Genomic DNA, 26985 nt, shown 5'->3' with positions numbered 1-26985 from the left:
TAAGACAAAACAAAAAAGACATCCAGAAATGGCTATATGACACAGGGCAAGATACATCCTAAGTCTGATGAACAGCTTGATACTGAAGTCTTTATAGAAGCTACATTTCCAGTAAAGCCAATAAGCAAGTCAACAGCTGAGTGCTAGCAAGATGTTAGGCCAGTGTTCTGCTTTTCTTTCCTAGTTTTGAAATTTAGCCTTACAGTTAAACTCTTCTCAACTGGGTGAAAAGAACTTATGGACTCCATGTATCCTGGCTTGCACTGCACAGAGTCATTAATTACCTCAACTTAAAATAGGAATAATAATGTAACATATGATTTCAGGAGCTGTCCTGTTGAGCCCTACTAAGATTTGCCAGTATTCAACTAACAGTTTCTTTCTAGCTTTTGTGCAATGTGTTCAGTAGCACAAACATTCTGAGAAAGCAGTTTTCCTGAGAATTGTTTGTAAAGGCAGCAGTTTTGCACATCCGCTACATCATTTTCTCTTCTTTTATCTGTGCCGCTTCATTGCTATGAAAAGTGCTTTGTTTCTTCTCTCCCTGGGATTTGGGGGCAGCCTGGCGTTTCATCAGCGCTCCTGGTGTTCAGGCTTGGATCCATCTATGTGCTTGCAGAACGTGTTGCACCTGAAAGGAAGCCCCCAGCAGATTTCCTGCTTTTGGGCAGACTACTGCCTGAAAGGCTACAGCAGCATGCAGCACACTACCTCATCTCACTTTTCATTTTTTTCCCCATAACTCCCATCTCAGATGCCAAAAGCCATATGTCTAAGTATCATCTTTATTGCTTTCAGAAGTACAGTCTGCTGTGAAAGCTATCTCAGGTTTCTGAAGTTTTCAGCAGAAGCTTGTTGGTCTTGTAGAGCGACTGGTGGTCACCTGCATCTGTGCAAGTTTACCCCCTTCTCGGGTTAGGGGAATTAGGAGGGGAGGTGAGAACATTAGAACAGCTTGGACAAGCGGGTGATTAGAACCATCAACTTAATTAGTTTTTAATAGCTAGGGAGGGGAGCACTTTTTGTTCCTGTGTGTAGCTGAGAGAATGTTTGTGGGAGCAGGAGGGAGCTGGAAAGGTCTGGCTGTAAAATTAGTTTAGTGTAGGGACTTTCTGGAAGTCCTGGGAGAGTGGATTGCAGCATGATTTAGATGTTTCAAATGATGCTGTCAGGGAGCACTACAAGACCAGAGAGCAGGTTTATGAGCAGGAAGTCTTTAAATATTCTACATGTGTTTTCTTTGTTTCTTGAAAGGGAGAGTGGTGAGGAAGATGGTTTTCCCTGAAGTAAAGGAAGAGGTTTAAGGGGCTAAGTGCAGCTAGGCTCTCCCTGTTAAAGTGCCTTGTGAAAACGTTATGCCTTGAGGTCTCCTTTATAGTACATGCTGCATGCAGAAGCTATTTAACCAGCAGAGCTTATGCTGCAGCTTCTGATCTTGGCTGCTAGGCATGAATGGCCAAGCTCCTAGAGGTATGTGGCTGGCTAATCCCTGCTGGTTTTAGGGAGGCAGGAGTGTGTGTGTGCACATGCTTAGAGGTCGTTCATGTGTATGAATGTGTAATACATTTTGTCACCTGTTTCAGAAGTTCTAACACCTGAGACAGCCTGAGGGTATTGTCTGGCCTTAAAGCTTTTCCTATAGTCTGATAAAGCTTGGAGAGAAGTGCAGAGTGAAACATTTCCCAGACTTTTCACTATTCTGTTCAAAATAATCTCATATGGAAGTTTGGGAAGGGGAAAGGGGCGGGGGGGGGGGGGGGGGGGGGGGGGGGAGGGAGTAGTTGGGGACAAGGGGATGGGATGGAATGGAACTGCATGCCTTTTTGCTATAACTTAGGTTTTTTTCTTTGCTTTAGGTCATGCAAAGGATAGTGGTGGAGAGGCAAGGAAAGCAAGCTTAGGCAGAGAGGGAATAAGTGCTGAGATGATTGAATCTTTTATACTACTGCTTTTATAGGTATTTTTAAGAGCTTGCCTCTTAATCAAATGGGAGGGTAGGGGTTAACATCTAACAACTTCTGAGGCTCATGTCCTTTCTTGTTTGCAAAGGTAGAAAAAAAAAGATCCAGTGCCCTTGTCTTTAAGGTATGCATCTGCTTCCTAGCCTGGAAAGGGTTCTTCTATTTCTTTGTAATACTATGATACAGTTTCTCTGTGGGATATCTTTCTTGGGGATGTCCTTGAAACTGAAAAATTTCAGCTATCTTGTTACTTAACTTATTATTCATGGATTCACCAATCTTACTTCTGAAGCAGAAGAAGATAGTTTTCATAAATTCTCATAAAGCTGAAATCAACATTGTGTGCATTTTCTCTTCTGAAGTTTTTATCAAAAGGGATATTCTGTTGCGGGGTATAACTGCTCATTAAAAATGCTTATCCTTCTAAGGGTGTCTGTTAGAAGTTAAATACACTGTACAGTAATGCTAATAATTAAACTTGTAAAATAACTGTTTTGTGATAGACCAATACAAAAGCACAATTACAGCAGTGGCTGTTTCTCATTAGCAGGAGTGACATGCCAGTTCTAGAATAAGCAATGATGTAAAAACCCTAGTGGTTATAACTGGCATAGAAATGTTCTATATCCTTTAGTGTTAAAAGCCATATGCTATTTCTTTTCATACTACAAAAAATATTCTACATTGCCAAATAAATTTTAAATGGATTGTCTTTTTAAAAGTATCATTTATCCATGTGGTTCAAATCTGAATGACCCCTTATTGTCATATTATCATCTTCTTGTTGACCTAGTGTGCTTATAAGCCAGCATCCCCTGTTCAGATAGCCCATGTGAGTGCAAATCTCGTGAATAGGTAGGTTATTTTCTTGATTGTTTTTAGCACTAAAGATGCTTGTTGATGTGGATTAGATTTAGGTGAGCTCTGTGTCAGGCTAAGTTCCAACATAAACCAGGAGTAAATTATGTAGAAGCTCATAGTCTAGAAACTGTGGATAACAAATTAAAATCACCACTGGTATTCTGTTAGCTCTCATATTGCTTTGATTCTTCTGTGCTGTCAAATGCAGTTTGATTATAAGGTCTGTAGATGACGCACAAAATATGAATATAAAAGTCCATGGCATTTTTATTTGTGCTTTCAGAAAGTATAGCGACATGGAGGAAAGAAATATTGGGATTAATCATAAAGACTACTTTTCTTATAAGAAAGGTTTGTAAGTAACTAGAATATTTTATAACACTTTAAAATATCAAAGTTTCTCTTCTGAGTGAGGTGGAGGGATACTGAAAGAACACATTTGCTTCATTTTCTGTGAGTTAAAAATAGCTTCCATATAACTTGTGTGAAGTCTGGAATGAAACTTCACTATTGAATTTGGGGAAAAGTAAAGATGTAACTTCTCAAAGCAAGCAGACAAACCACTTTAATGATAAGTTTCTGAAATCAATTAGAATTTAGAGCATGTTTGCTTAAAGCTGAATGAATTACTTGGTTGAAAGGCAGCGCTTTGCAGCCCAGGTTTATGTTAGGGCCTGGCATCAAATTTGCAGTCTAGGTGACATGCAGAAGTTGATGTGAAAATTGTAATTCTGAGGTACAAGGCTAAAGGGCATTGGTAGCAAATCAAGCAAACTTCTTTCACTTCTGATTTACTGTATCATATTTATGGTTTTTTGAGGTTTTGTTTGTTTGTTTTTTACTGTGGTAGTTTACATGGTAGAAACTTAAGGCCATTGTACATGTTGGTGAATATTTGAGATATCAATCTTTTATTTTGCAGAGAACTACAGCCAACAAGACTTCAAGTGCTCCTTCCTACAGCAGATGGTCCAGTTCACAGCCCCATCAGGTAATTTGTCCTTGTCAAAAAGGATATGAAGCTCTGGTTGACACATGCTTCCTCTTAAAATGAATCTTTGAGGAGTCTGGGAGAATTATGTATCTGTGTTTATCCATGTGTAGGTCATGCTGATTTGAGATGGTTACAGGACATTCTATGGCAAACTGTTAGATGCAATTGATGCTTACAAAGAGGCTTTGTACAGCCATGACTACTCTAAAGCATTTATGTGGAAAATGGCTTGTGTTAATCATGGTATTTGGATGGGGGGCCCAGAATACATTACCTTTGCATTAACTGGATCTCCAGCCTGCTAATATCAAATGCATTTACATGACTCAAGGTCTAGACTAAGATAGATGAAGAACATCTGGAGAAACTGATTATGGATTAGGACCTGTCTCATATTTTCTCTAGAAAAGTTTTGGTAATGGTTATTTCTGGGAAAGAGGGAAGATTGGCCCAAAGGTCTGAATGTGGGGATTAGATGGCAAACTTTTGAAGTGTATCTTCTGTGGAATATAGTTTGTGTGAAGCATGATATTTGCATACGGAGAATCGAAGAATTTTGTGTTCAATAAAAGAATGTCTTGTCTGCTAATATTAAATGCGTTTGGTTGGCTAGAGACCTACATAAATTAGTAACCAGAACAATGACCTGGAAATGAAAGGATGGATTAGAACCTTTGCCTCTAGAAGACTGTGTTACTGTTAGTGGCTGAAAGGTGGAGGCAAAGAGGCAGCTGTAGTTACAGTCTTTGGAAGTCTCTGGTTTTTTTGTTTGTTTCTTTGTTTGCATGTTATCTGGATGGGAAGGCATAATTTATTCTGTGTGCATAAAAGAGGACACAGTAGTAAAAAAGAATGACATAATTAAACGCATTGTGTAGCCCAAAACATAGACAAAAAGGGAGCCAGAATAAAGATTTGTGATCTTAATGATGGAATGGAACCTATCCCATACCTCTAGCGAATTTCTCCATGAAATGTTAGATAATAGTTGAGTTCAAAAGTGGAGGCTGGAAAGCAGATACAGTAGGTCACCTGAGCAAAAGGACATGTGTATTTGTATGAAAATGAAGTTTGGAAAATGGTTGTGATAATGGTTAGCTGCTGGCAGGGGAGGCCAGCCCAAGTGCCTGTACCATGGGTCAACTCTCTCTTACACTCTACCAGCAATGGATAGCTGGATACTGGTAATGTGTGAAGTCATGTTTTCCCATGTACCTTTCTTCACTAGATAATTTTCCACTACTTAGAACAAATAAGTTGTGAATTTGTACACTTGAAGTCTGGAAGGTCAGCTATTTCCTGGGCTGTGTCAAAAGAGGGGTGGCCAGCAGAGAGAGAAGGGGATTGACTCATCCTGCTCTGCCCTCGTGAAGCCCCATTTGGAATACTCTGTCCAGACCTAGGGGCCCCAACACAAGAAAGATAAGGAGCTGTTGGAGCAGGTCCAGAGGAGGGCTGCAGAGTTGGTCAGAGGGCTTGAGAACCTCCCCTATGAAGAAAATTTGAGGGAGATAGGTATGTTTAGCCTGGAGAAGAGAAAGCTCTTGAGAGACTTTATTGGGACTTTCCGATACTTAAAGGGAGCTTATAAGCAGGAGAGGGATGACTTTTTATATAATGTGATAATGGTAAGATGGAATGGCTTTGAACTAGAAGAGGGGAGACTTAGTTTAGATGTTAGGAAGAATTGTTTTTACTCAGAGGATGGTGAGGCACTAGCACAGGCTACCCAGAGAAGATGTGAATGCTCTTTCCCTGGCAGCATTCAAGGCCTGGTTGGATGTGGCTGTGGGCAGTGTGATCTGGTGGATGGCAACCCTACCTGTGGTAGAAGGTTGGAACCATGCATATGTTTTTTAAGGTTTCTTCCAACTGAAACAACTCTATGATTCTAAGAAATGTGCAGAGGAACTTGTTGTAATCTGAAACCAAAGACAGAAGATTGTTATTGTTTCCTGACATTCACTAAATACTGTAATTTTTTTTTTTTTTTTCATAAAAGCTTGCTATTTAGTGTTTTTGTTTTCTCAAAGCCAACCCTATCTTGACTACAGACAAGCAAATGACTGACTTTAAATGTAGGATAATATGTTTCCACTAAAGTAGCCTCCTCTTTCAAAACTTGGGTTTGTTCAGTACTGATGATGTTGAAGTTGCTTTCCCCAAATTTCTACTTTTACTCCTTTCCAATGTCTTTCTACCTTTGCTGCTGCTGTTTCTTTTTTTTCTTTTTCTTTTCTTTTTTTTTTAATAATAAATTTATATATGCTGAAAGAGGGAAAGCTTCCAATAAGTTGAGTCTTGATCTTGAAAACTAAAGCCAGAGAGATGATGAATTTCATTTATATTCAAATAGGGATGAGAAAGATGGCTAATGCTTCATGGCGTTCATTACCTGTTTCATCATTCTGAACAGTTTTCTTAATATTTTTCTCTGGGAACTGTAACAATCTTCTTTGTCCCATCTATATAACGGTGCTCTTTCTGTGTGCTGAGATTTCCGTGAGCTTTTTTCCTCTCTCTTCCTGAGCTTCAAATTTTCATTTTTGGTCAGGAGGAGATGAAGAATGTGCGGAAAATGTTAATTTGTTTTACTGGCAATTGTATACATTATCCTACGGGGTTACAAAGTGAACAGGGAAAAGTGCACGTGATGTTGATTTTTAAATCTCCTGAAACACATTCAAAAAGACAAGTGTCACATTAGCAGTATGTATGCATGGAGTTCTACTGGCATGCACAAGACTGAAATGGTAATGATGGTTCCCCTCTTTCTGCATGTTTTAATTGGTTATTAAGCTTAATTGGAGATGCATTCCTAAGTCAGGAGGAGATGATCCTAACAAATCATATGAAATGCACTTTACACTCTACACACTTGATTTCCTTTTGAGGTGGGAGGGAAAAGATAAGTATGTAATAAAGATTGTTTGTAGCATTACAACCCTGTCAGATCCCTAGTAGAGCTGAAGGATTAACTACCAGGAATGTTCTTTGAAAGGATGTCTAGACCATCCATGATCTGCAGGGGGAAAAATGTTGTAATGTGTTAAATCATGCCTGTAGTAATTCTCCTCCACCTGTGTTGTACCCTGAATCTTTTAATCTCACCTTCCTTTGCCATTCACACTCTAATCTTCTCTTTTACATCCTTGTTAATTGTAAGCTTTTTGTCTTCTGTGTTTTGGGTTTAGGAAGCTTATGCCTCACAGATATTACAAATGCCAGTACCAACTGGGAAGATGTGAAGACATGCTGTGGTTCAGTTTGGGAGGCCTCAATACTACGGTGCACTCTCATGATCTGAAAGTGGCAAAATATTTGTATTGGATCAGAGATTCATATTCAGCCTTGCATCTTGCCAGAATCTATAAATAGTTTTCATAAACATTTTTCAAAGTTGGATTTTGAAGAAAGATTAAAGTTCATATTGTCTACATTTTCTACAGCCTCATGCAGTGCAGTCAATGAAGGCTTTTCCACATATTGTACAAGAATTCACACAGAAATCTAATAGAGCTACATGACTTGGACCTTTGATGCATCTAAGAAATGTTAAAGTTAAATTGAATTTCCTCTTTTCCTCCTCCAAGCTTTCTTTTTTTCATTTCCTCTGTCTGTGTGAAGTTTGAAGGCCCATTGGGTGGGAGATCTGAAAGGGTTCCACAGGTGGGGTCAATGAGTTTCTGAAAACAACCCATTTTTTTACTGAATTATTCTACTTTGTACTACCTAGAGAAGCTTATATTTTGTATTGGATGAGCTGAAGTATGTTTATCTGAATCAAATACTATCTGGGGAAAGTTTTTAATAAGAAGTTCCTATTAACTCATCACTCTCATGGGCACATGGAATTTGTGTGCTTGGGTTTTTTGATGTGAAACGGTTCAGATTTTTTTTTTATCCTACCCCTTGAGCCTGGGAAAGTGTTGTGCTGCAGGGGAGGCATCCTTAAAACTTGATTAAGAAGTTCCTTCTGACTGCCCTGGGAAAGACACATTACTACCATCTTCAAGCTAGCTTTTTTCAAGCACTCCACTTTCTCAATGTCAGAATAAGAAGCCAGTAGTCTAAAAGGTTGATCTTTTTGAAGCCAAGGAATTAATCTATTTAATTAGAGGATTGAGAGTGAGCAGGGAAGCCAAACTGAATGTCAAATTCTGAACTGGTGTCCAAGGAGCTGAGTTAGACCTTACTGGCTCCAAATGCATTAAAATTGCTTGAGGGATGGAATCAAGGAGAAGATACAAATGTACACTAATGAGCTAATATTACCTATGCTGCCTTTCTTGGCTACTGATGTCTCTTGATGTATGAAGAATTCTGTAGCAATTTTGGGAAAAAACTCTGAAGTTAGTTTAGTCTTTATGTGGTACTCTAAAGACCATTTCTGCTTACTGCTGATGAAAATGAAGGAGAAAGTGGAACTTAGTCATGTCATCATGCCTAATATCTAATGTGAAATTGCTTTTGCTGGGTAAGTTGGCAGCTGCAGCACAGTGCCTCATAGTGATGCTGTATCTATGTATGATCCGGAGGTGTACAGGCAGAGTGTGACACAAGGCACACAGTATTGGAGCTCAGCTATACCTAGAAGCAGTTTTAACAGTAATATCTTCCCTCTGAATGAAGGAGAATTTCTTCTTGCTTGTGAGCATGTGAGTCAGTGTAAAGAGACCAGTCGCTTAGTCCCCACTGTTAGCTGGCACTTTCAGGACAATAGTATAGTTCTCTTGCACAAGGATTGATAGAATATAGAGATGGTTAGATTAACTCACTTTCTAAAATTATACAAATAGGGTGGGCTTTTTTTTTAGTGCTATGTGCTAAATGAGCCTGCAGAAAAATTGGCACCTTAAATGCCATTTAAAAATAATATAGAACACTTCAGCATTTTTCCCCATCCCAACTCTATTAGCAAAACATTAGTTTGAGCTAATGAAGCAAAAATACAAGAAATAAAATCATGTCCAATGGGCCAAGGGACTGGAGCATTTTCAGTCAAACTTCCATAACGTTACCCTGTCTGGCTTCTCTGCTGATTTTCTTTCAGAGTTACTGCTCTGGCTTGCTGGTGTTGGCAACACAAGCTTCTTGCTTTCTTGTAGAGAGTCAAAGTTTTGTCCCTTGCTGAACTCAGCATCAGTACCTTAATTAAGATCAGAATGTGTTTTTTCTTTAATATCCTGCTCTTTAAACACAGAGGTAAGTAGTACATTTTAGTGGTTAGCAGCTTTCTTGGAGCTTGGAACAGGCAGGGTTGATGATAACCATTCAGTGTAGGATCTGAATTTAAAATGGGCTAATTCTTTTGTCATAGAATGTGGTAATTTGTTGTACAGTTTCTTCATTACTAAGACAATAGAAATCACAATCTGGAAGGAGGAACATATATTTCAACTTACTATGGTAGCTGCTTCATTGTATTTCAGATCTGAGACTTCAGTATATAAAACTTCTGTCTTTCCTGCTTGCTTTTCATTATTGGTGCCAGTCTTTCCTGTTTTCCCTTTCTCTTCCCTTTCACTTGGTTTTAGCCTGGTATTCTTTCTGCATAGGTTGGAGCAGTAACTTCTTGATGGTAATTGTAGAAAACCCCAGCTGGAAGGGACCGACAAGGATCATGAAGTTCAACTCCTGGCTCCACACTGAATATCCAAAGTTCAAATGCATGAGAGCATTGTAAAAATTCTTCTTCAACTCTGACAGCTTGAGGCTGTAACCACTACACAGGGGAGCCTGTTACAGTGCTTGACCATGCTCTGGTGAAGAAATCTTTCTCAATATTCAGTCTGATAAGAAGATAATTATATGGAGACATTAGTTCAGTAGCTTTTTCCTCAGTATGTGAGTCCAAAATGAATTTTATGCTCAATCACTCGGTACAGGAGTAGAGTGTTTATTATGGAGTTTTCAGAAGCCATGCTGGCTATGGCTGTTGGTAGCAGCTTGAATGGTTCAAGCAGCAATAATAATAGTAATTGGGATTGTTGCAGCCTGCTTGTATCAGAAATAAGAGGAGCTCATTTATTAGAGCAGGGAAATGGGTGAGTTTATGGCACTTGTCATGTTACTTGAACACAAAGGCTATTGAAGCATGCAATGGCTCCGAAGATCCCTTCTGCAAAGTGATTTTTCTTGACTGATGGATGATACCTGATTACCTATACTATGAAAATTCTTGTAGTCAACTGTTCCATATCTCCCTTGTTAATATGTTTGTTCTTCATCTTTTGGTGCCTCAAGTATGACTTGGAAAAAAAAAATCATTGTTGAGAACATCACTGTCTGATGACTCAGTCATTTGCCTTTCTGCTGAGCACTGCAAACTCTCGCAGTAAACATTAGGTTAAGTGCCTATCCACTAAAAATGTACTGAGAACACCAACAAGTTTCACAGAAGTCACTGAACAGCTGTCAGGTGGCAACAACATTTCGTCGCCATTGACCTAGGCTTCAGCTGTGCCAGTCTGTTCATCTTACTGAGAACAACTTGGTCCAACTACTATGGTTAAACCTTATTATAAAGGTCAGATGAGATGTATGGCAGTTTTCCCAAAGCTGGCAAGATAACCCAAGCCACAGAAATATGTTACTGCCTCCTGGCGCTTGGCATGTAACCAGAAGAACTGTAGCAAAATTTAGTGTGTTTATTCAGAGTTAGTGAGGGAAATTTGTCAGTCTTGCAATAAATTGTGAGTATAAAATCCCTGAATACTTCCTTGTCATATATCTTCTCAAAAGTACACATACCTCTATGCCATATATTATAACAAGTTTACAACAATTGAGGCCAGTTCTCATAGCACTTTGGTCTTTCTTTTTGTTATAGTTGTTTGTTCTTATTAAATGGTCTTTGGGTAAGCTCATAAAATGATACATAGAATTAAGGAAAATGAATTCCTTTTTGGGATTTCTTTACAAATTATGAGAGACTGGCTAAATGTACTAAATGATTCATAGAAACTCAGTTTGATTTGAAAGCTTGTGGAAAGAAGTGTAGATAGTTAAAACCTTATTGGGAAGCACAAAGTTTAAATAAACTAGCACATTCCTAAGTTTGCTGAAAGATTTTGGGAGGAAAAATATCAATGTCTGATCAGTATTCCAAGTTTGCTGTTATACATAATATATTCGTTGCTAATGTAAATCACAACTTTGTGCTGTTTTGTCTATTAATAAAGACTGACTTAAATAGTAGGCAGCCAACTCAAGTGCAGTGCAAACTAATGGTTACTGGTTTTCTTGTTTCACCCCTCATAGCACTTTGCCATTTCTTTGTTAAAGATTGCTCACTCCTTTCTGCTCTCTGGAAACTAAATGATTGATTCTAAAGTTTGAGGCTTCCTCAGTTCAATCTGTGGGCCACTGCTTCTGGTATGATGCTTTGAGTAAGCCTTCTGATAAGGAAGGCTAAAACTGACAGCTGTTTCCTGAAGTGGAGTCTGCTTTTAAGTTAGGATCCACAGCTGCAACTTTATCAAGGTCACTGCCAAGGGCAGGGCAGACCTGTTCATTTCTGACTCCTGTGCAGGTAACAAGAGACTTTAGCACACTGATAGCTACTCAGTCAAATGCATAGCTGCAGCCAGATGCATAAGCTATTTCTATTGTATGAAGATAATTCTGCCAAATGACAGCAGAAGTAGTTGTACTCAGTCAAGCAGAGTACAATGTAAACATAGCTTTGAAAAGCTGAGGAGTTCATAAGTAAAATAAGAAGCAGGGAACTCAAAGGAAACTGTTTTCTAGTGGTGGAATGAATGAATACATGTGATACATCTGGCATTTTTCAAAGTTTGCTCATATAACTATGATACTCGTTGGATTGGCAAAATCACCAACCAGCCGGCTGAATGTAATGTAAACTGCAAGTGGGATGAGCACCTCCACTTGCAGGACTAAAAATAGCAGTAGGTAAAGTCTTCTTCCAATCTTCCTTATACTGCTTATGGAGAAATACTTGAGTCTATCTGATGGCATCAGTTGCCTTCATCATGCAGTACTGTTAGTTGTTGTTTCTCTTTGGAAATAAATAAAAACTTGTTTGAAAGCAAGAGGCTCAGGGGTTGGTGCAAATGACAAAATATGAGTTAACTGTCCTCTGCAGTCTACATAACTCGTGCCTCGAAACATATCTGTGGATTACTTTAATGCGTGTGTATGCTCACAGATGTTCACATATGGACATGAATATAAAACTCTAATGACATGAGATTTAGGCATTAGATTACATTATACAACAGCTACATGAATCTAGTATTGCAGTTCCAGTCTGGAGAGTTGGTGCTTTGCAGGAGTTAGGAACCTGAATCTTAGTAAACTAATTAATTTTTTCAACATTTTTTAATCTAAAATATTATTTGTATTCTTACATTTAAAGAAAAAAAAATGTCCCTCTTTGCCTAACAGTTCTGTTCACTAATTTTTCACTCTCCACACCTGTAGTGGAAATGCTAAGTCACAGCTTGAACCAGTGACAGAGCATCTGGTGGAAAGGCAGGGCCAACCCAGAGGAACTCAGGTGCAAGCTATGGAAGCTATGCACCTGAGTGACTGGAACAGATGGAGCCAGTATCCATCCCTTCCCAGACCTCATTTAAGGGTTGGCAGGTTGGCAAGGGTGTCTCACTGAAGATCTCTACCTACCTGAGGTCTTCCAAAAATAAGCAGATTTTCTTTCTTAGTTTCTGTATCTACAATTGCTGTGTTTGAGCTTGTTCTCATTTGCTACAGCCTAGGACTTTGCCACCCCACTATTATTGCTGTACTTTCCGTCACATCACGGCATTATAATGCCCTAGTATATGCATGTATTTCCTGTATGTGTGCTATCTTAATAGTCATCCAATTATTCAAATGTTGAAAATTTATTCTATTTATGTTATTTATACCTGAAATGTGTTTCCATAATGACTGAACCTGATGAGGACTCTTTGTAGGTACAGTATTGTATTTTTTTTTTTTCTCTTCAGATGTTGGAGGAAAATATAATAGTTTCCTGCTTATTGTTAGTCAAGTTCTAAGATACCTTTGGTATTTTGTTAGGCTTTTAAGCTGAGGTTCTAAGGACTGCAAGTATAACCTGATTGATCTTAAAGCGAGCATATAAAAAAGGCTTTGTTTAAAAAGATATTTCTACAGAACTGTCATAATAGGACTTTTTTTTTTTTTTTTCCATAGACTATATAGCCTGTTATTCTATTTACTTATTAGGTAATTATATTTGTCATCAGAAATAAAGTTATTTATTTAGCTGTGTACATATAACTAGTTATGCTAAATGAATGCTTGGTTTGCTGCAGTTTGCAAAGTGAACTATATGTTGTGTTGAGGGAAAGTAATAGCATTTGTGATGACTTCTGGATACATAAAGCTTCCAGAAATGTGTCTGTCAGTTATACTTGTCACTCAGAGCATTTTTTTTTTAACCTGGTAGAATTTTGTAACATTTAAAGAGACTGAAACCAGTAGGGTTCTACAGAAACTTCATTTAAAATTAATAAAGTCAAAATTTTCCCTGTGTCATGTTCATATTGCCACCAGAAGTTGTCCTAACTCTTCCAGAAACTAATACTTCAAACCTGAGAACTCCCTGGAATGTTCTTTCCAGAACTTTTTAACTATTTTTATCTCAGCAGACTATGTTTATTGATGTTCCCTTTGTGAATCTTGAATGCTCACATATTGCTTGGCCTATTTTGACCAAATTTGGTGAAGCAAGGAAAGGGCACAAGTTTCTATATAGACTGTAAGAGCGAAGTAGAAGATAGTTATGTCACATAAAAGCTAAAACCTCCCCTTATTAGATGCCTAGCAACTTCTGAGGAAAAATGATGCTATGGATTTCCTAGCACTAAGGTAGAAGTCTTAGTAGTTGGTGTGTGTGCTCTTTCAGGAATGAGGCTAAGCTTTCTTCCCAGCGCAGATTTTCAGGTTAAGGGATGAGCTCATACTGGAGCCTAAGGAATAACTCAGTTCAAGTCAAATATCTACAAGAGATGTTTACGCTCACCAACAGGCTTTGTTAGTTGTGTTTTTTACACAGCTACACTGTTAACTCTAAGAAAATTCAAATTGAATTTGAAACTTCTCTTGAGGAGGATTAATTTTGTACTATACCTGTTATGCTATTCCTGACTTTTCTTAAAGTTCATGGCAGGTCAGGTAAGTTACCGACAATATAATTTCAAATGCCACGTGACTTCACGGTAGGGTCTTTGCATTACACTGTCATTGTATCCCTGATATGCCCACGCTGACTTCAAACAAAGATTAGTGAAGAATTTTACAGGCTAACATTTCACCTTATCAATTGACACATTTAATAAAATATATTTTGAAATGTAGATTTCTTGATTTTGACTTTGCTGTGACATCTAAAAAGATAAAAGCTGCCAGCAGATGGGATTTTGACAATTGTTAGTAATTCAACTTGATCTTACTTACTTTCAATTTAATTGTTCTTGGAATGAACAGTTCATAGAGGATTTTCTTCTTTTTAAATGCTGCTTGCTGGCTAATGCAATTAATTTGATGCAAAATATGATTAGCATGATAAGTTGAAGCCTGTGTATACTACTGCTTTTTTCCTGCTTCCTTCAGATTGCAAATGTTTTTGGAAGATAGGTGGAAGCAAAAGGGTTTAAGTTATTTTTAGGTGACTTTTGCCCTTTTGTCCTATTAGTTGAAAGTAACAGGTGGTGGACTCTGTTCTTAGTACCTCTCATTTTTCATAGTCCTGAAGCCTTAAACCTGGAAAGGAAGTGCAACCAAGAGACCACCTCTGGATCTACCATCAGCCATTCTAACAACAGTGTTGATCATTTTCCAGAGTAAACACAAACTGAGGAGTATGGTTAACCTTCAGATGAGAAACAGCTGTTGTTGAGCTGTGTCCAAGGACAGATCCAAGATTAGTTTGTGGAGATGGCTAAGAAACGCTATCAAATTAGGGCTCATGGCATAGATTTGTTTGCCTTTTCTAAGTAAGTTTCAGACAAAATGTTTTGCAAAATTTTTCACCTTTCCTATCATAGAATCATAGAATTGCCCAGGTTGGAAAAGACCTCAAAGATCATCAAGTCCAACCACAGCCTAACCATAGTACCCTAACTCTAACAACCCTCTGCTAAATCATATCTCTGAGCATCACATCCAAACAGCTCTTAAACACATCCAGAGATTGTGACTCAACCACCTCTCTGGGGAGCCTATTCCAGTGTTTAACTACCCTTTCTGTAAAGAAGTGTTTCGTAACGTCCAACCTAAACTTACCTTGGCACAACTTGAGGCTGTTTCCCCTCGTCCTGTCACCAGTGAGAAGAGACCTGCCCCGCTCTTACTGTAAGCGCCCTTCAGATATTGGAAAAGAGCAATAAGGTCTCCCCTCAGCCTCCTGTTCCCCAGACTAAACAGCCCCAGCTTCCTCAGCCTCTCCTTGTAGGGCATATTCTCCAAGCCCTTCACAAGCCTCGTTGCCCTTCTCTGGACCTGCTCTAGTACCTCCATGTCTTTTTTGGACTGAGGTGCCCAAAACTGAACACAGTACTCACCAGTGCCAAGTACAGGGACAGGATGACTTCCCTAGTCCTGCTCGCCACTTCGTTTTTGATACAAGCCAGGATGCCATTGGCCCTCTTGGCCACCTGGGCACACTTCTGGCTCACATTCAGCTGACCATCTTTCATGGGAAAGAGTATGAAGATGTGTGGATTGTTTCAATGACCAAAATGATGATAATTCTATTTGATAATTAGCCTTACAAATCTGGAGGAAACAATTAGTGGACTGACAAACAGTCTGCAGGCTAAATTTTGGGAATAGTTGGAAAATCTAATTTGATTATAAAGATAAATTTTGCTTTATAATGAGGAATGGCAAGGCATTTTGCTTCAACTGTCATGGTAACTTTAGATTATCTTTATATAGTATAATTTAAAATGTATGTACCCTATAGCAGTGAAATTTCAATCTTTGTATGAATCATAAAAAATTCTGATGGAAAAATACCTCTTGAACATAAGGACCAGCTCCTCCACTGATACAATTTATGTTAACTCTGTCAGTGAAGAGATTCTACATTCAACTTTGGTATCTTTGGCCTGGGTTGTTTTTTTGGATGTGGGCTATTTATAGAGGATCTTTTCCTACATTTTGGAGTTGGTTTGAAAATGAGTCTTTCCTTAATTAGAGATCTCAGTATTGCAGTTTTACCTCAACAATTTCTGAGTTCTAGTATCCACAATGAGATTCTACATAGGCTCAAACAGCCACTGAATAAAAGTAAAATTGTTGTGCTAGAATGCCTACTGATCCTCGTGTTTCAAGGTATAGATTATTTGTCTCTTGAGTTAATATCTTAGAATCACGGAATATCCTGACCTGGAAGAGCTCTACAAGTATACCTTCCTTGGAGTCCAGTTCCTGTCTCCACACAGGACAACCCAAAATTCAAATGCTATGTCTAAGGGTACTGTCCAATTGATACTTGAACTCCAAGAACTTGGGGCAGTGCCCACCACCTTCCTGTGATGAGTCCTTCCCTAGTTCCCTCCTGACCCTCTCCTGGCCCATCTGCATGTTGTTTCTTTGAGCCCTGTCACTGTCATCAGAGAGATCAGTGCCTGCTCCTCCCTCCCACTTTTTGAAGGGCTGTAAGCTGTGATGAGGTCTCCTTTTTGGGCTGAACAAACCATGTGACTTCAGACAGGTATCATAAGTTAAGTTTTGCCCTCTGGATCCTATATTGTCTTAGTCCTCCTTTGGATGCTCTCTAATAGTTTTCCATCCATATATTGTGGTGCTGTCATGGCTTGAACTAGTGATTGAGAGCCCGGTGGGAAGGCAGGGTCAACCCAGGGGAGCTCAGGTGCATGCAGGTTGAGAGTGATTTTTCTCCCAGTGTATCTGGAGTTTCCATGTCATCCTGTTGATCATCTTTAATCTGGAGATGTGTTTCTGAGAAACCTTGATGTTTTCATGGCAGAAACCACTTATCTCCCCCAAACTCAATAAATCTGGCATTAGGCTATGCTTTCATTAGTGTGGTATTCTGCTGAATAATTTAGGAAGATCTGTGATTTCTAGAACCCCACTGTTCTGCTGTGAAGAATATACTGCAGAGTGACTGTCCTGTTATCTGTAAAAAGGTCCACAGGATTTAAATGGTATTATTTTAATAAGTAGTGATGTTTTGCATGCTGGGGAGAGAGGATTGTTTAAAAAGCCAAGGTCCTACAAGTAACTTGCAATAGTATTGGGCCAGGTCTCTAATTCAAGTCTAAATAAAACACCCTGTTCTAAGGAGGGAAAAAAAAGAAAAAGAAAAAAAAGAAAAAAAAAAGAAAATTAAAAGCTGAAGTGGAGATAATGTAGGTAATTCTATGTAAGCTTTTTGTAGACTTTGTCATAAATCCACTATTTCTTGTTTCAGGAATGGTGGATGCGAAATAAGATTATTAGCATGGTGGAGGAAAATCTGCATAGGCATATTAACTGGAATTAAGTCTTCATAAATTAAGAAGGAATACAAGACAAGCTTTTGAAAAGGCTGATGTAGTGAAACTAGAAATCCTGTAGGCTTTAGTAGGGAGAAAACGTTGTGATGAACGCTGTCACTCCAGCAAAATGAATAGTTCAGTTGGGTTCTTTTCTAGTAGGTGTGAATGGCACCCAAATGGAAAATAATTGGTGGTGTTTCTTTTACTTGAATCCTGTACCATATGCACAGGTTGAAATGCAGCTTTTAATTGTATAGTTGTAAAATTAAGAAGTACTGTGTTTAGTTTTGGACACCTCAATACAGAAAGTACGTTGAGGTGCTGGCGCAGGTCCAAAGAAGGGCTACAAGGCTTGCAATTTGCTTGGAGAATATGCCCTATGAGGAATGACTAAAGGAACTGGGGCTGTTTAGTCTGGGGAAGAGGAGGCTGAGGGGAGACCTTATTGCTCTCTTCACATATCTGAAAGGTGATTGCAGTGAGAGTGGGACTGATCTCTTCTCACTGGTGATGGGTGACAGGATAAGGGGAAATGGCATCAAGTTGTGTTGGGGAGGTTTAGGTTGGATATCAGGAAAAACTTCTTTACAGAATGGGTGGTTAAGTATTGGAATAGGCTCCTCAGGGAGGTGGTGGAGTCACCATCCCTGGATGTGTTTAAAAACTGTCTTGGGGCAGGCTTATGGACATGGTTTAGCAGTAGGTTATTAGAGGTAGGGTAGCATGGTTGGGTTGTGGTTGGACTTGATGATCTTGAAGGTCTTTTCCAATCTGAGCATTTTTATGATTCTGTAAGGAAAAGCCCAAATATTGGTTAGGTTTCTAATGTACCCCTCCAGAACATTGGGAAGAAAATGATAATTTGACAAAGCATGGCAATGTATCTATCTTGACTTAAGGTACACAGAGTTTACTTTTACTCTGCTTTCATGTGCAGCAGAAGCAGCAAGCAGCATTGTACAGTGTACCTCTATATCCATGTCTGGCTATAAGTGACTTTTGGATGGGTCTCCAGAGATCAAGCAAAGCTCTAATCCGCTTAGGACAAATGAGCTCCATCATCTCCTACAATGCCATGCTTGCTTATCCTGCTTAGGGATCAGGCTCTACATGTATCCTTTGAAGAGGGATATACTGAATCTTGCATGGAATACAGTCAGGACTTTAATCAACATTGCACACACTTTGTTTGAGGACCTACAGCAGAAGATCTACACTTAAGGAGAATAAAACAACATAATTCAGGAAGACTCCAACAAACAATTGAAGTAGATCTTAGGGGCACTAGATGAAATACATAAGCAGATGATGTTGTGATCTCAGTAGAAATCTGGGTGTATGGTACAGAAGATAGACCATACAAGGGAAAATCTGAAGACTCTATAGTCCTTTTAGTAGGACAGCCTGTGCAGTACTCCAGCAACGTTCATCTGGATCCCTTTGGAAAATGAAACTACAACAGAATTACCTCCCTCAGAGTGTAGTACACCCCTACACACTATCCTACATACTTCAGAATAACAAGTTTGTCTAGCTTACTGAGTGAAGCATGCTGTCAGAATTTGATGGTAGCAATTAAAAGCACAAATTGGACAGGAAAGGACATTGCAGGAGTTGTTTGTGAGCTCTTGTGCTTCTTCAGGCCTGAGAATATGTAAATCCTAGCTTTTGTTTACTGTTTGGTAAAATAAATGCATTAGCTCTGAGCTCTAATCATGCATGTTCCCCGTTCCGCAGAGTAGGATGATGCTAGTATCCAGTAACTATGTATTGTCAAAGCGTTGACAGTGAAGCAGTGTCTGAGCTGGCTTGTCATCTGATGTTTGTATTATTTTCTCCATGTTGATATTTATCTAGGGCTGTTGTGCCAAAACGCTTGTTTTGGAAAAGTAATATAAAAAATTAAGTGAAAATAGTGTTAAGCTTGCTATTTAGGCCACCTTAAACAGCTAATGCAGAATGAAAGGCTTTCCATGCCCTTTGGCTACTTGTTTTCATTTCCTAGCACCCAGGCCCAAGTCTTTTATCACAGTACAATAGCCTGGCATCCTTTGATTTCAGTTTGTTGTTCAAATAACTGAATTGCATACATGCATACGTACTTACTTTATCTTAAGCATTGCTGTTTTTGAAGTCTGAAGTCATCTTCTAACTTCTTTTTAGCCTTGTTTCTTCTTTGAGGTTATTTCCCAGAAGCAAATCACAAAAAGCCATGTCTTTTGACTAATATGGGAAGTTTGCATGAACTAGAGTGTTCTCTTGTCACAGTTAAGTGCTTGTTCTTGTGCCAGAACTGCTTCAGACCTCCTCATGTTTAAAGTTACAGGGATCTTTATTTTGGGGGGGTCAGTCTTCAGTGAGAAAATACAGCCTGTAAGTCTCTGAATAAAAGCTATTTTTAAAATTCTAAAAGTACTTTGCTAAAGAATGAAGCATTCTTTAGCATTTTTGACTCTTTCACTATTTTTTCCATACTACTTTCAATGTGATCTTTTTCAAGAACTACATCTGTTTGGTCCCTGAATATACTGAAACTTAACAGCCATAGGAAAACTAAACTGTCAAGCTTCCAACCTGGGCTTATACTTTATCACTTGTTGAATATGATGCCAATCTTCAGAGGAGATGCTAGCACAGGATATTGAACTTGCAGCCAACAAAGCAAACTCTTTTGTAGTTTAGAAATGATGCAGGGATATATTTTGGGAAGAGGAGCATTTAACTGAATTCCATCAAGCAATAGATATACCCCTGTTTAGAAGTGGCACAGGTCCTGCAGTGTACTACAGTCTCAAAATTAAAATAGTTTGTTTGGAGGCCTTCACTGAAGGTGCCTAGGATGGAGAAACTCACTAAGTCATCATAAAGCAGTATGGAAGGTCCTTATATGGATTAATAAGGTACTGCAAATGTATTTTTGCTTTAGGAAAAGGTTGCCATTGGGATGCAATTTGGACTGTTTTTTCTGCCTATGATCAGTACGCTCATAAATGTTTGTATGTGTGAAATAACTGTGAGGTGATGCAGTTCTAACAAAATAAAAAGGCTTGGGCAGAGTAAGCTAAAAGCTCAATGGAGCAGTGAGAAGTTCAAGGTGGTCTGAGTTATGGAAACGTGAAATCCCATGTAAAGAAATGTATGCTTCTGAGCATGGGTATAAGATGAAGAGGAAATACCATTGGTTAACTACAGGAAGATGGGTTGTAATCTTTCTCCTATTCAGGAGCGATAGCATGGAATTATGGCATGTCAGCCCCCTGAAAACAAGGCAACCTTGCATTAGGTGAAGGACTCTTAATGTCACTGTCTTTGCACAAAACTAAGGCCTGCTGGCTTTTTGAAAGCTACATGTGTGTGTTGTTTTTTTGTTTGTTTGTTTGTTTTGGTTTGTTTGTTTGTTTTCTCTTTTTCTTTCTTCTTATTCATTTCTTGATCTCAAGAGAATACAGTAGAATTAGGAAACTACTACATTTGCTCAGGAGTAGGGAACACTTGCTATCGCAGCAAAGACCAAATATTAAGATTCTTTAACTGGAGAAAGCTTTAGAAGGAGGGAAGGGGTGTGTAGGATCACAGTTATGAAGGAAAAAGCAAGTAGAGAATTTATCTCTCATTCTTCATTGTTTCTTACAAGTCTGTAAGGTAGTAAGCAGAAGAGATTTTTCATATGAAATGAATAAATGACGTGGTTGTTTCACTGTTGTGTAGTTTTGTGGATGGGGAAAGTATGGATAAGTTCAACATGATTAAAGAAAAATGCCAAAAGAAGTTTGTGGAGGCATATTCAGTGTAATGATGGGTATCAAACTCATGACTCTGAAAGCTGTGTATTCAACAGCCATCAGAAATTGGGATAATCCACTCTTGAGAAGCACCACTACTGTCTTGCAATGCTTCCTGTGCCTTTTTTCTGAACCAGCTGCTTCTCTTCATGACTGGAGGAGGATAGGGCCACGTAGACCTTTATTTTGAGTTGCTATAGCCACCGTTTTGCTCTTTAAATTTCCCAGAAGTGAAGACTCTGTTAGGTTGTAGATAATTGCTTTCACATTTAGAGCTGGACAGTTCTCCCAGCCACTGCTGCAGTGTGACAACAATCCATCACTGGTACAGTGGTTGTGTCAATACAGCAAGAAGAGAAGCAAGCATCACAAAAACTGAGTTTCAGGCAGCTTATGGCTTTCTATGTCAAAGTTATCAATTCTCACACAAAGTTTATGGAAGACAAGGGAGATAAAGTAGGGATTTGGAAGGTGATGGAGGATGCTAAGGTGTCTGAACGAGCAATGTGGGATGCTGCTCAGCTTTTTTCCCCTTTCCTTGCAATTTGGTGCCTGCTGGAGTGGAAGGGATAGGCATCACAAACTTTGTGAGCTTTTCCTTGCTTCTTCATCCTGCAGCTTGTGGTTTCTCACTCAGTTAAGATTGAAATTAAGGTAAAATGAACTGTAAGGTACTTCAGATGATGATGGAGGAGAGCAAGTGCAGCTCTATTTGCAAATCTGACGGCCCATGCAGTTGAACCATGTCCTGAGGAGGACCATTCCCCTCTCAGCCACAGGGAGGCAGAAGCATTAAATCATAAAGTACTCCCAAACCAGCTCCTTGGTGTGTTCTCTCAGTTTATTAAACACATGCTTTGGAGCTTCTATACTTCTTTCTAATGTATATGGATGATTGCGGAGGGAAGTTTTGCAGGGGAAAATCCAAAGCGTTAAACAAGTTCTTGTGCGTGTAGGATTTCACTTGGTGTTTTGACAGGCTGTAAAAAAAAATTGTTATAAAAACATCTTGACAACAACGAAAACAAACATACACTGTCCCCACCCCCAGCAACACTTAGATAACAGTTTTCCAACCGTTGCATTTTGTAGTTGCTCTTTTCCTTTTGTAAAGGCAACTCTGAAGCCTAGACCTGAGACAGAGACACATTAACATCACAGTAATTGTATTTTCAAACATGCTTGGCTTCCTGTTCAGCTAATATGTTGCTTACTCAGCTGCTTGTGGTAATTTAGAAACACAGCATGGCATATTCTTGTTTCTGGGCTACCTTCTTTGTAAGGATGTGGTCTGATTGCATTGTAATATTTCTCCTAGAGGAAAGCTATAGAGAATTCTAAAAAGCGTGAGCGGTTTAATTGAGTCTGATCCCTACATAGCACTGCTGAATGTGAATGAAATCCCACTGGCATCCTGGTGAATGGAGTACCGAAAGCTTGGTGGTGGTTGATTGTGCATGCTTTTTATATTCCATAAAGCATATAAAAGAAAAGGAGAAGGGGAGTCAAAATTCAAAGTGAGACTTGATATTTTGTCCATAATTCAGCCCGCTTTGCTTAAGTATCAAAGCACACATGGCCGAAAGGTCACTCAGTTATCTGAAACAACTGCAGCTCAATACATACCTAGGCATAATGGAATTTGTTTAAGGACTTGGTGTCGTCTGAAATGTCAGATGTCCTGGCTGTTACCATCTGTGTTAAACTTCATCTAGCTGGCTGTAAATACTGACCCTCTGCTGTCTGCTTTATAACTCTGTTGATGTCTGCTGATATAAGGTAGCTCATCTGCTAAAATTCTCTCATAGAGTATTTTTTCCCGACTAAAACTTATGTGCAAGGAAAACATCTGCCAGTAAGAGGATGTTGTGGTCTGCTGTACAAAGATGTATTACAGGTTAAAATTACAGCTTGCAACACTTCAAAGGTGCTTGCTGATACTCTTGCAACAATCAGAACTGCAATCATAATGTTTCTGTGGCTTACAACTGAGAGAGGAAGGACGAAAGCATTTTATAGCAGATCAACATTTCAGTAAAGCACAGTATATTGCTCGTGCAGTATGCTACCAAAATTGCATATTGCTGAAAGCAGACTCCCTTTCTTCTGCAGCAGCATGTAAGCAGAGTAATAGGGATCACAGAATACCAAGTGTTGTGCTCTGTGGGGCTAGTAACTAAAAATACTACCTTTGTGTTTGTATAAGCATTACATTGAGGACACGTCTTCACACAGCCCAAGGCTTGAATCTGGGATCATGTCATTTAGCTTCTGTTTTTAATTAGTTATTAAGTGCTTCGTCCATCTTCACGTGATAATTCATATGCAGTGAGACAGTGTACAATTAGTTGAATAAAGCATCAATATATTTGCATTTATTCTTTGGTAATATATGCAATGAAGGGTGACTCTATCCACTTTTAAATGGGGAAGTCTTAGTTTTTGTTTCAAGCTTTATAGAAGTTTTGGACTGAAAATGATCATATGCTTCCACGATAAATCCAGTTTCTGACCTAAAATTCCTTTCTTCTTTTCACCTTATTAAATTAAATGCAGCTCTTGTTTATTGTATTCAATCTGAAATGCTAAAAGGGAGATACCCAACACAGTTTAATATCCAGGCTCTCTGCTATGTACTTCCCAATGCTTTCACCAAATATTTCTGGAAAAAAATAATCTCTGTGCTACACATTGTTCTGCTACAGGCCTTGTATATTGTTTTGCTTGTCTACTTTGATGTATCTCTGTCAAAACCAGTATTAAGACTATAACATAAATGCTCCATATGTATAAAGTAATGTCCTGTTGGAACCAGTAGGATATATGTTGTTCTATTAGCATAAACTTGATTTTTCTTTTTTTTCTTTTTTTTTTTTTTTTAAATTATTTCAACTTTTGGCAGTTGACTTTTCACCTGCTAAATTTAGGAGTTATTTTTGCTCATCTTAAAGCTGTGCAAAGAACAGTGCACGTGTGGCAGATGGCAGAGTACATGCGTTACAGTCACACAGGAGCTGCCTAGCGCTCATTTCTTCTGGTGTTGCAGCATTTTATCAGCTTCTTCCATTAAGAATGGCTTGCCACACATTTTCCTTCTCATCTTGAATAGCCATAACTATTTTAACTGCCTGTTCAGTTTTGCCATCTGACTAACTTCTGTATTACGGAAATGATGTGTGATATGCCTGACTTCCCATTTCCAGGTAAATCACAGAAAGACAAGGGAACCCAGTTTACTTTAATGAGACTTCATGCTTTCAGATATCAAGGCTGAGCAAATGGTCCATTGCCTTGATTACGGTGGTCACTGAGGTAATGTCTGACAGCTTTTTCTTTGTTCCCAGATGTCTAGATAATAGTCTGTGATAATGATGTTATTGTGTGCTTTTTGTAGTGAAACTGGTGATTCCTGCTCTTCTTGATATTCTGCTGATTGCTACATCATGGCTGGAGCCTATTATTTAGTCTGCATATCGCAGCACATATTGCACTTCTGCAGCAGGGCTCAAGCATTCATGGCCACGTCTGAGGAAAGCACTTGTATCTCTAAATCCTCCAGAGAAATGTTTCTGTTTCAGAGCAACTCCCACATACTTCTGAGAAACTTAAAAAAAAAAAAAAGTGTTTTATAGGACACAGCCAAAGTGATTTGTCTCACTTAGTGCAGCACTGAACTGTTTTTCAAGTCACCTTGCGAGCTAGAATGCTCTTGTGTCAAGTTTGTTTGTTTTGGTATTTTCTGTTTTTGTTTTTTTTTTTTTTTTTTTGCAAGTGGAATTGATTTAGCTTTGTGTGCACTTTTGAGGTGTTTTGTACTGCTTGTTACTTGAAGTGGTAAGAGGTTACATTCAGATTTGGATGCTATGGGTTGTTCTTGTTTGTTTTTGTTGCAAGACTGTCTTATAGAAGACGTGCATATAACTTCACTTTTTCTTTGAAACTTCGCTAACAATGACTTTCAAGTTCTCTTTGTCTGCTGGTCACATTTCCTATGCATAACTTCCTACTCTTGACAATGATTACAATAGTGTGGCATGAGGTTAACTACTGATGAGACTTTTTCCATTTGGGGTGATCCTTTCTACCCTCAGAAGAAGTGACCCTGTCATGGAAGTTATGGACATTGGCTGATACCTTTTTTTTTTCTCACTCCAAAGAATTTCAGAACAGGAACAGCTTTTTAGCACAGCTTTAATGAGAGGCAACTGCTCCTGACTGCTAGGTGAATGCAGCACAGTTGGCAAAGTTGAACAATTTAGAAGATGTTTTTACAGATTATGATGTTAAGTAATCATTGAATAGGCTTAATCTCTTTTGGAGGGAGGAAGACATGTTGTAATACTCATACCTTTTTAGAGAACCATGTAATTTTTGGGTGGATAGCAATTGTGTGGTTCCATATTTATTTATACTCTCAATCAAAGATTTATACTCTTTTCTTCTCCTGTGTTGTGTTTTATTTCTCTGGCTTTTTATAACAAAAAGAGGAAGATACAATTCTGATGAGAGCTTGCTGCCTCTGGAGCCCTTGTATTATCTGTTTTGTGCCCGCTACTCACAAACACGTCCTTGGTGTTGATAGTAGTCTGTGATTTAAAACCACTCTCGTTCTTTTTAGTTTTGTCATATGCATAAAATATTTCCTCTTATGGGTCTGCTTGTTTTCTTACTGCTGTATGTTTTCTGTTGGTTTGCAAGGCAAGGTATAATTTTCTTGTCATAGTTATTAGATTTGATTCCATACGCGGTGCCTTTCCTTTGAACTTTGTCATGACTTTTCTCTACTGTACTTATTTGTTGCATTTTTGTTTAATAATTTTTACCTTGTAACTTTTGTAAGCTCTGTGTTTTTCCTTGGTTTTATGTTTTTACTGCTCTGCTTTGTGAATTATTTGTATGCTTGTTTTCTGTACTTCAGTCTGATCTTGATTGGTGATATCTGTCATATCGCTAATTTGTAGTAGTGCTAATGTAGTCTTTCTAAGCTCTGTTTCTGCAACTATATATACTATAACCTTGTTCTAACTATATATTAAAGCTATAAACTATAACCTTGTTCCTGTTGTCAGCCAGATTTTTTTTCCTACACAGGAGCACTGAAAGCTAGAAGATGGTCTCCCCTACCACTATGTGTACAATCTTCTTCCTACACATACTGTAAATGGTGTCTTTAACTCTTCCTTCCTCTCAACCTTTTGCTGTAAGTCAGCTGTGCTTCCTTTTATTCAACTCTGGCTTGAGCTGTATGTGTTTTTGTAATCTCATTTAGTTGTACATCAGTGATGTTACCTCTTAGTAGTTTGCTCCTGCTCCTGGAAACAGGTAGTTGTGTGGGATGACTGTTTTCTAACTGAGCTATCTCTGTATGGTGTTAGTATTCCTGGCAGATTTCTAAACTCGTGTTTTGTAGTAAACATTCTGTAAATTCATGTGGATGCTCTCATTACCTCTATTACTTGGGAAGAGGGCAATTTCAGGTAATCATTTAAATCTTATACTTAATAAGGTTGGTAGCATTTCTTTCAGGACTGTATCAGGAAAGCCTTTAAAATATCTTTTGAGGCTGTCCTCCTTGGAGGGGATGACCTTTCATCTTCTACTTCCTGCTCACTACTTGGAGGTCATCTGTCCAGTCGTGGTTTCAGCCAAGGTAGTGTGATGCTGGTGTTGGTGCTAGTGGTAGCTCCACTCATTGATTGAGGTGAACAGTGAGAAAGAAAATCGTGTTCTAAAGCCTTGTGGAAATTACCGGTTTGTGCATTCCCCCATGGGAGGAGGTGGGATCTCTGATGAAGGCATGATTGTATTTTCTTCCCTAGACATATTTCTTTCAGTGATAGGAAAAAGACTAAGTTTAAATTGGAGGACAGGAGACTAAGAATCTT

The 26985-nt window shown here is 38.7% G+C and overlaps 1 protein-coding gene across 12 annotated transcripts in view; it reads left to right on the top strand.

The window, feature by feature from the left end:
* Window positions 1–26985, top strand: part of RBMS3 (RNA binding motif single stranded interacting protein 3) — a 682345-nt gene that overhangs the window by 94368 nt on the left and 560992 nt on the right. For all 12 annotated transcript variants that reach the window (XM_085538326.1, XM_085538323.1, XM_085538320.1 and 9 more), the window contains one exon: window positions 3745–3813. In XM_085538326.1, the coding sequence (XP_085394452.1) occupies window positions 3745–3813 (69 nt within the window). The remainder of the gene's footprint in view (window positions 1–3744; window positions 3814–26985) is intronic.

This window comes from Coturnix japonica, chromosome 2, assembly GCF_054131305.1.
Source record: "Coturnix japonica strain WE chromosome 2, WE-NBRP24, whole genome shotgun sequence".
Lineage (NCBI taxonomy): Eukaryota > Metazoa > Chordata > Aves > Galliformes > Phasianidae > Coturnix > Coturnix japonica.
Note: the sequence above shows the minus strand (reverse complement) of the source record. Positions and strands in the feature narration are given on the sequence as shown.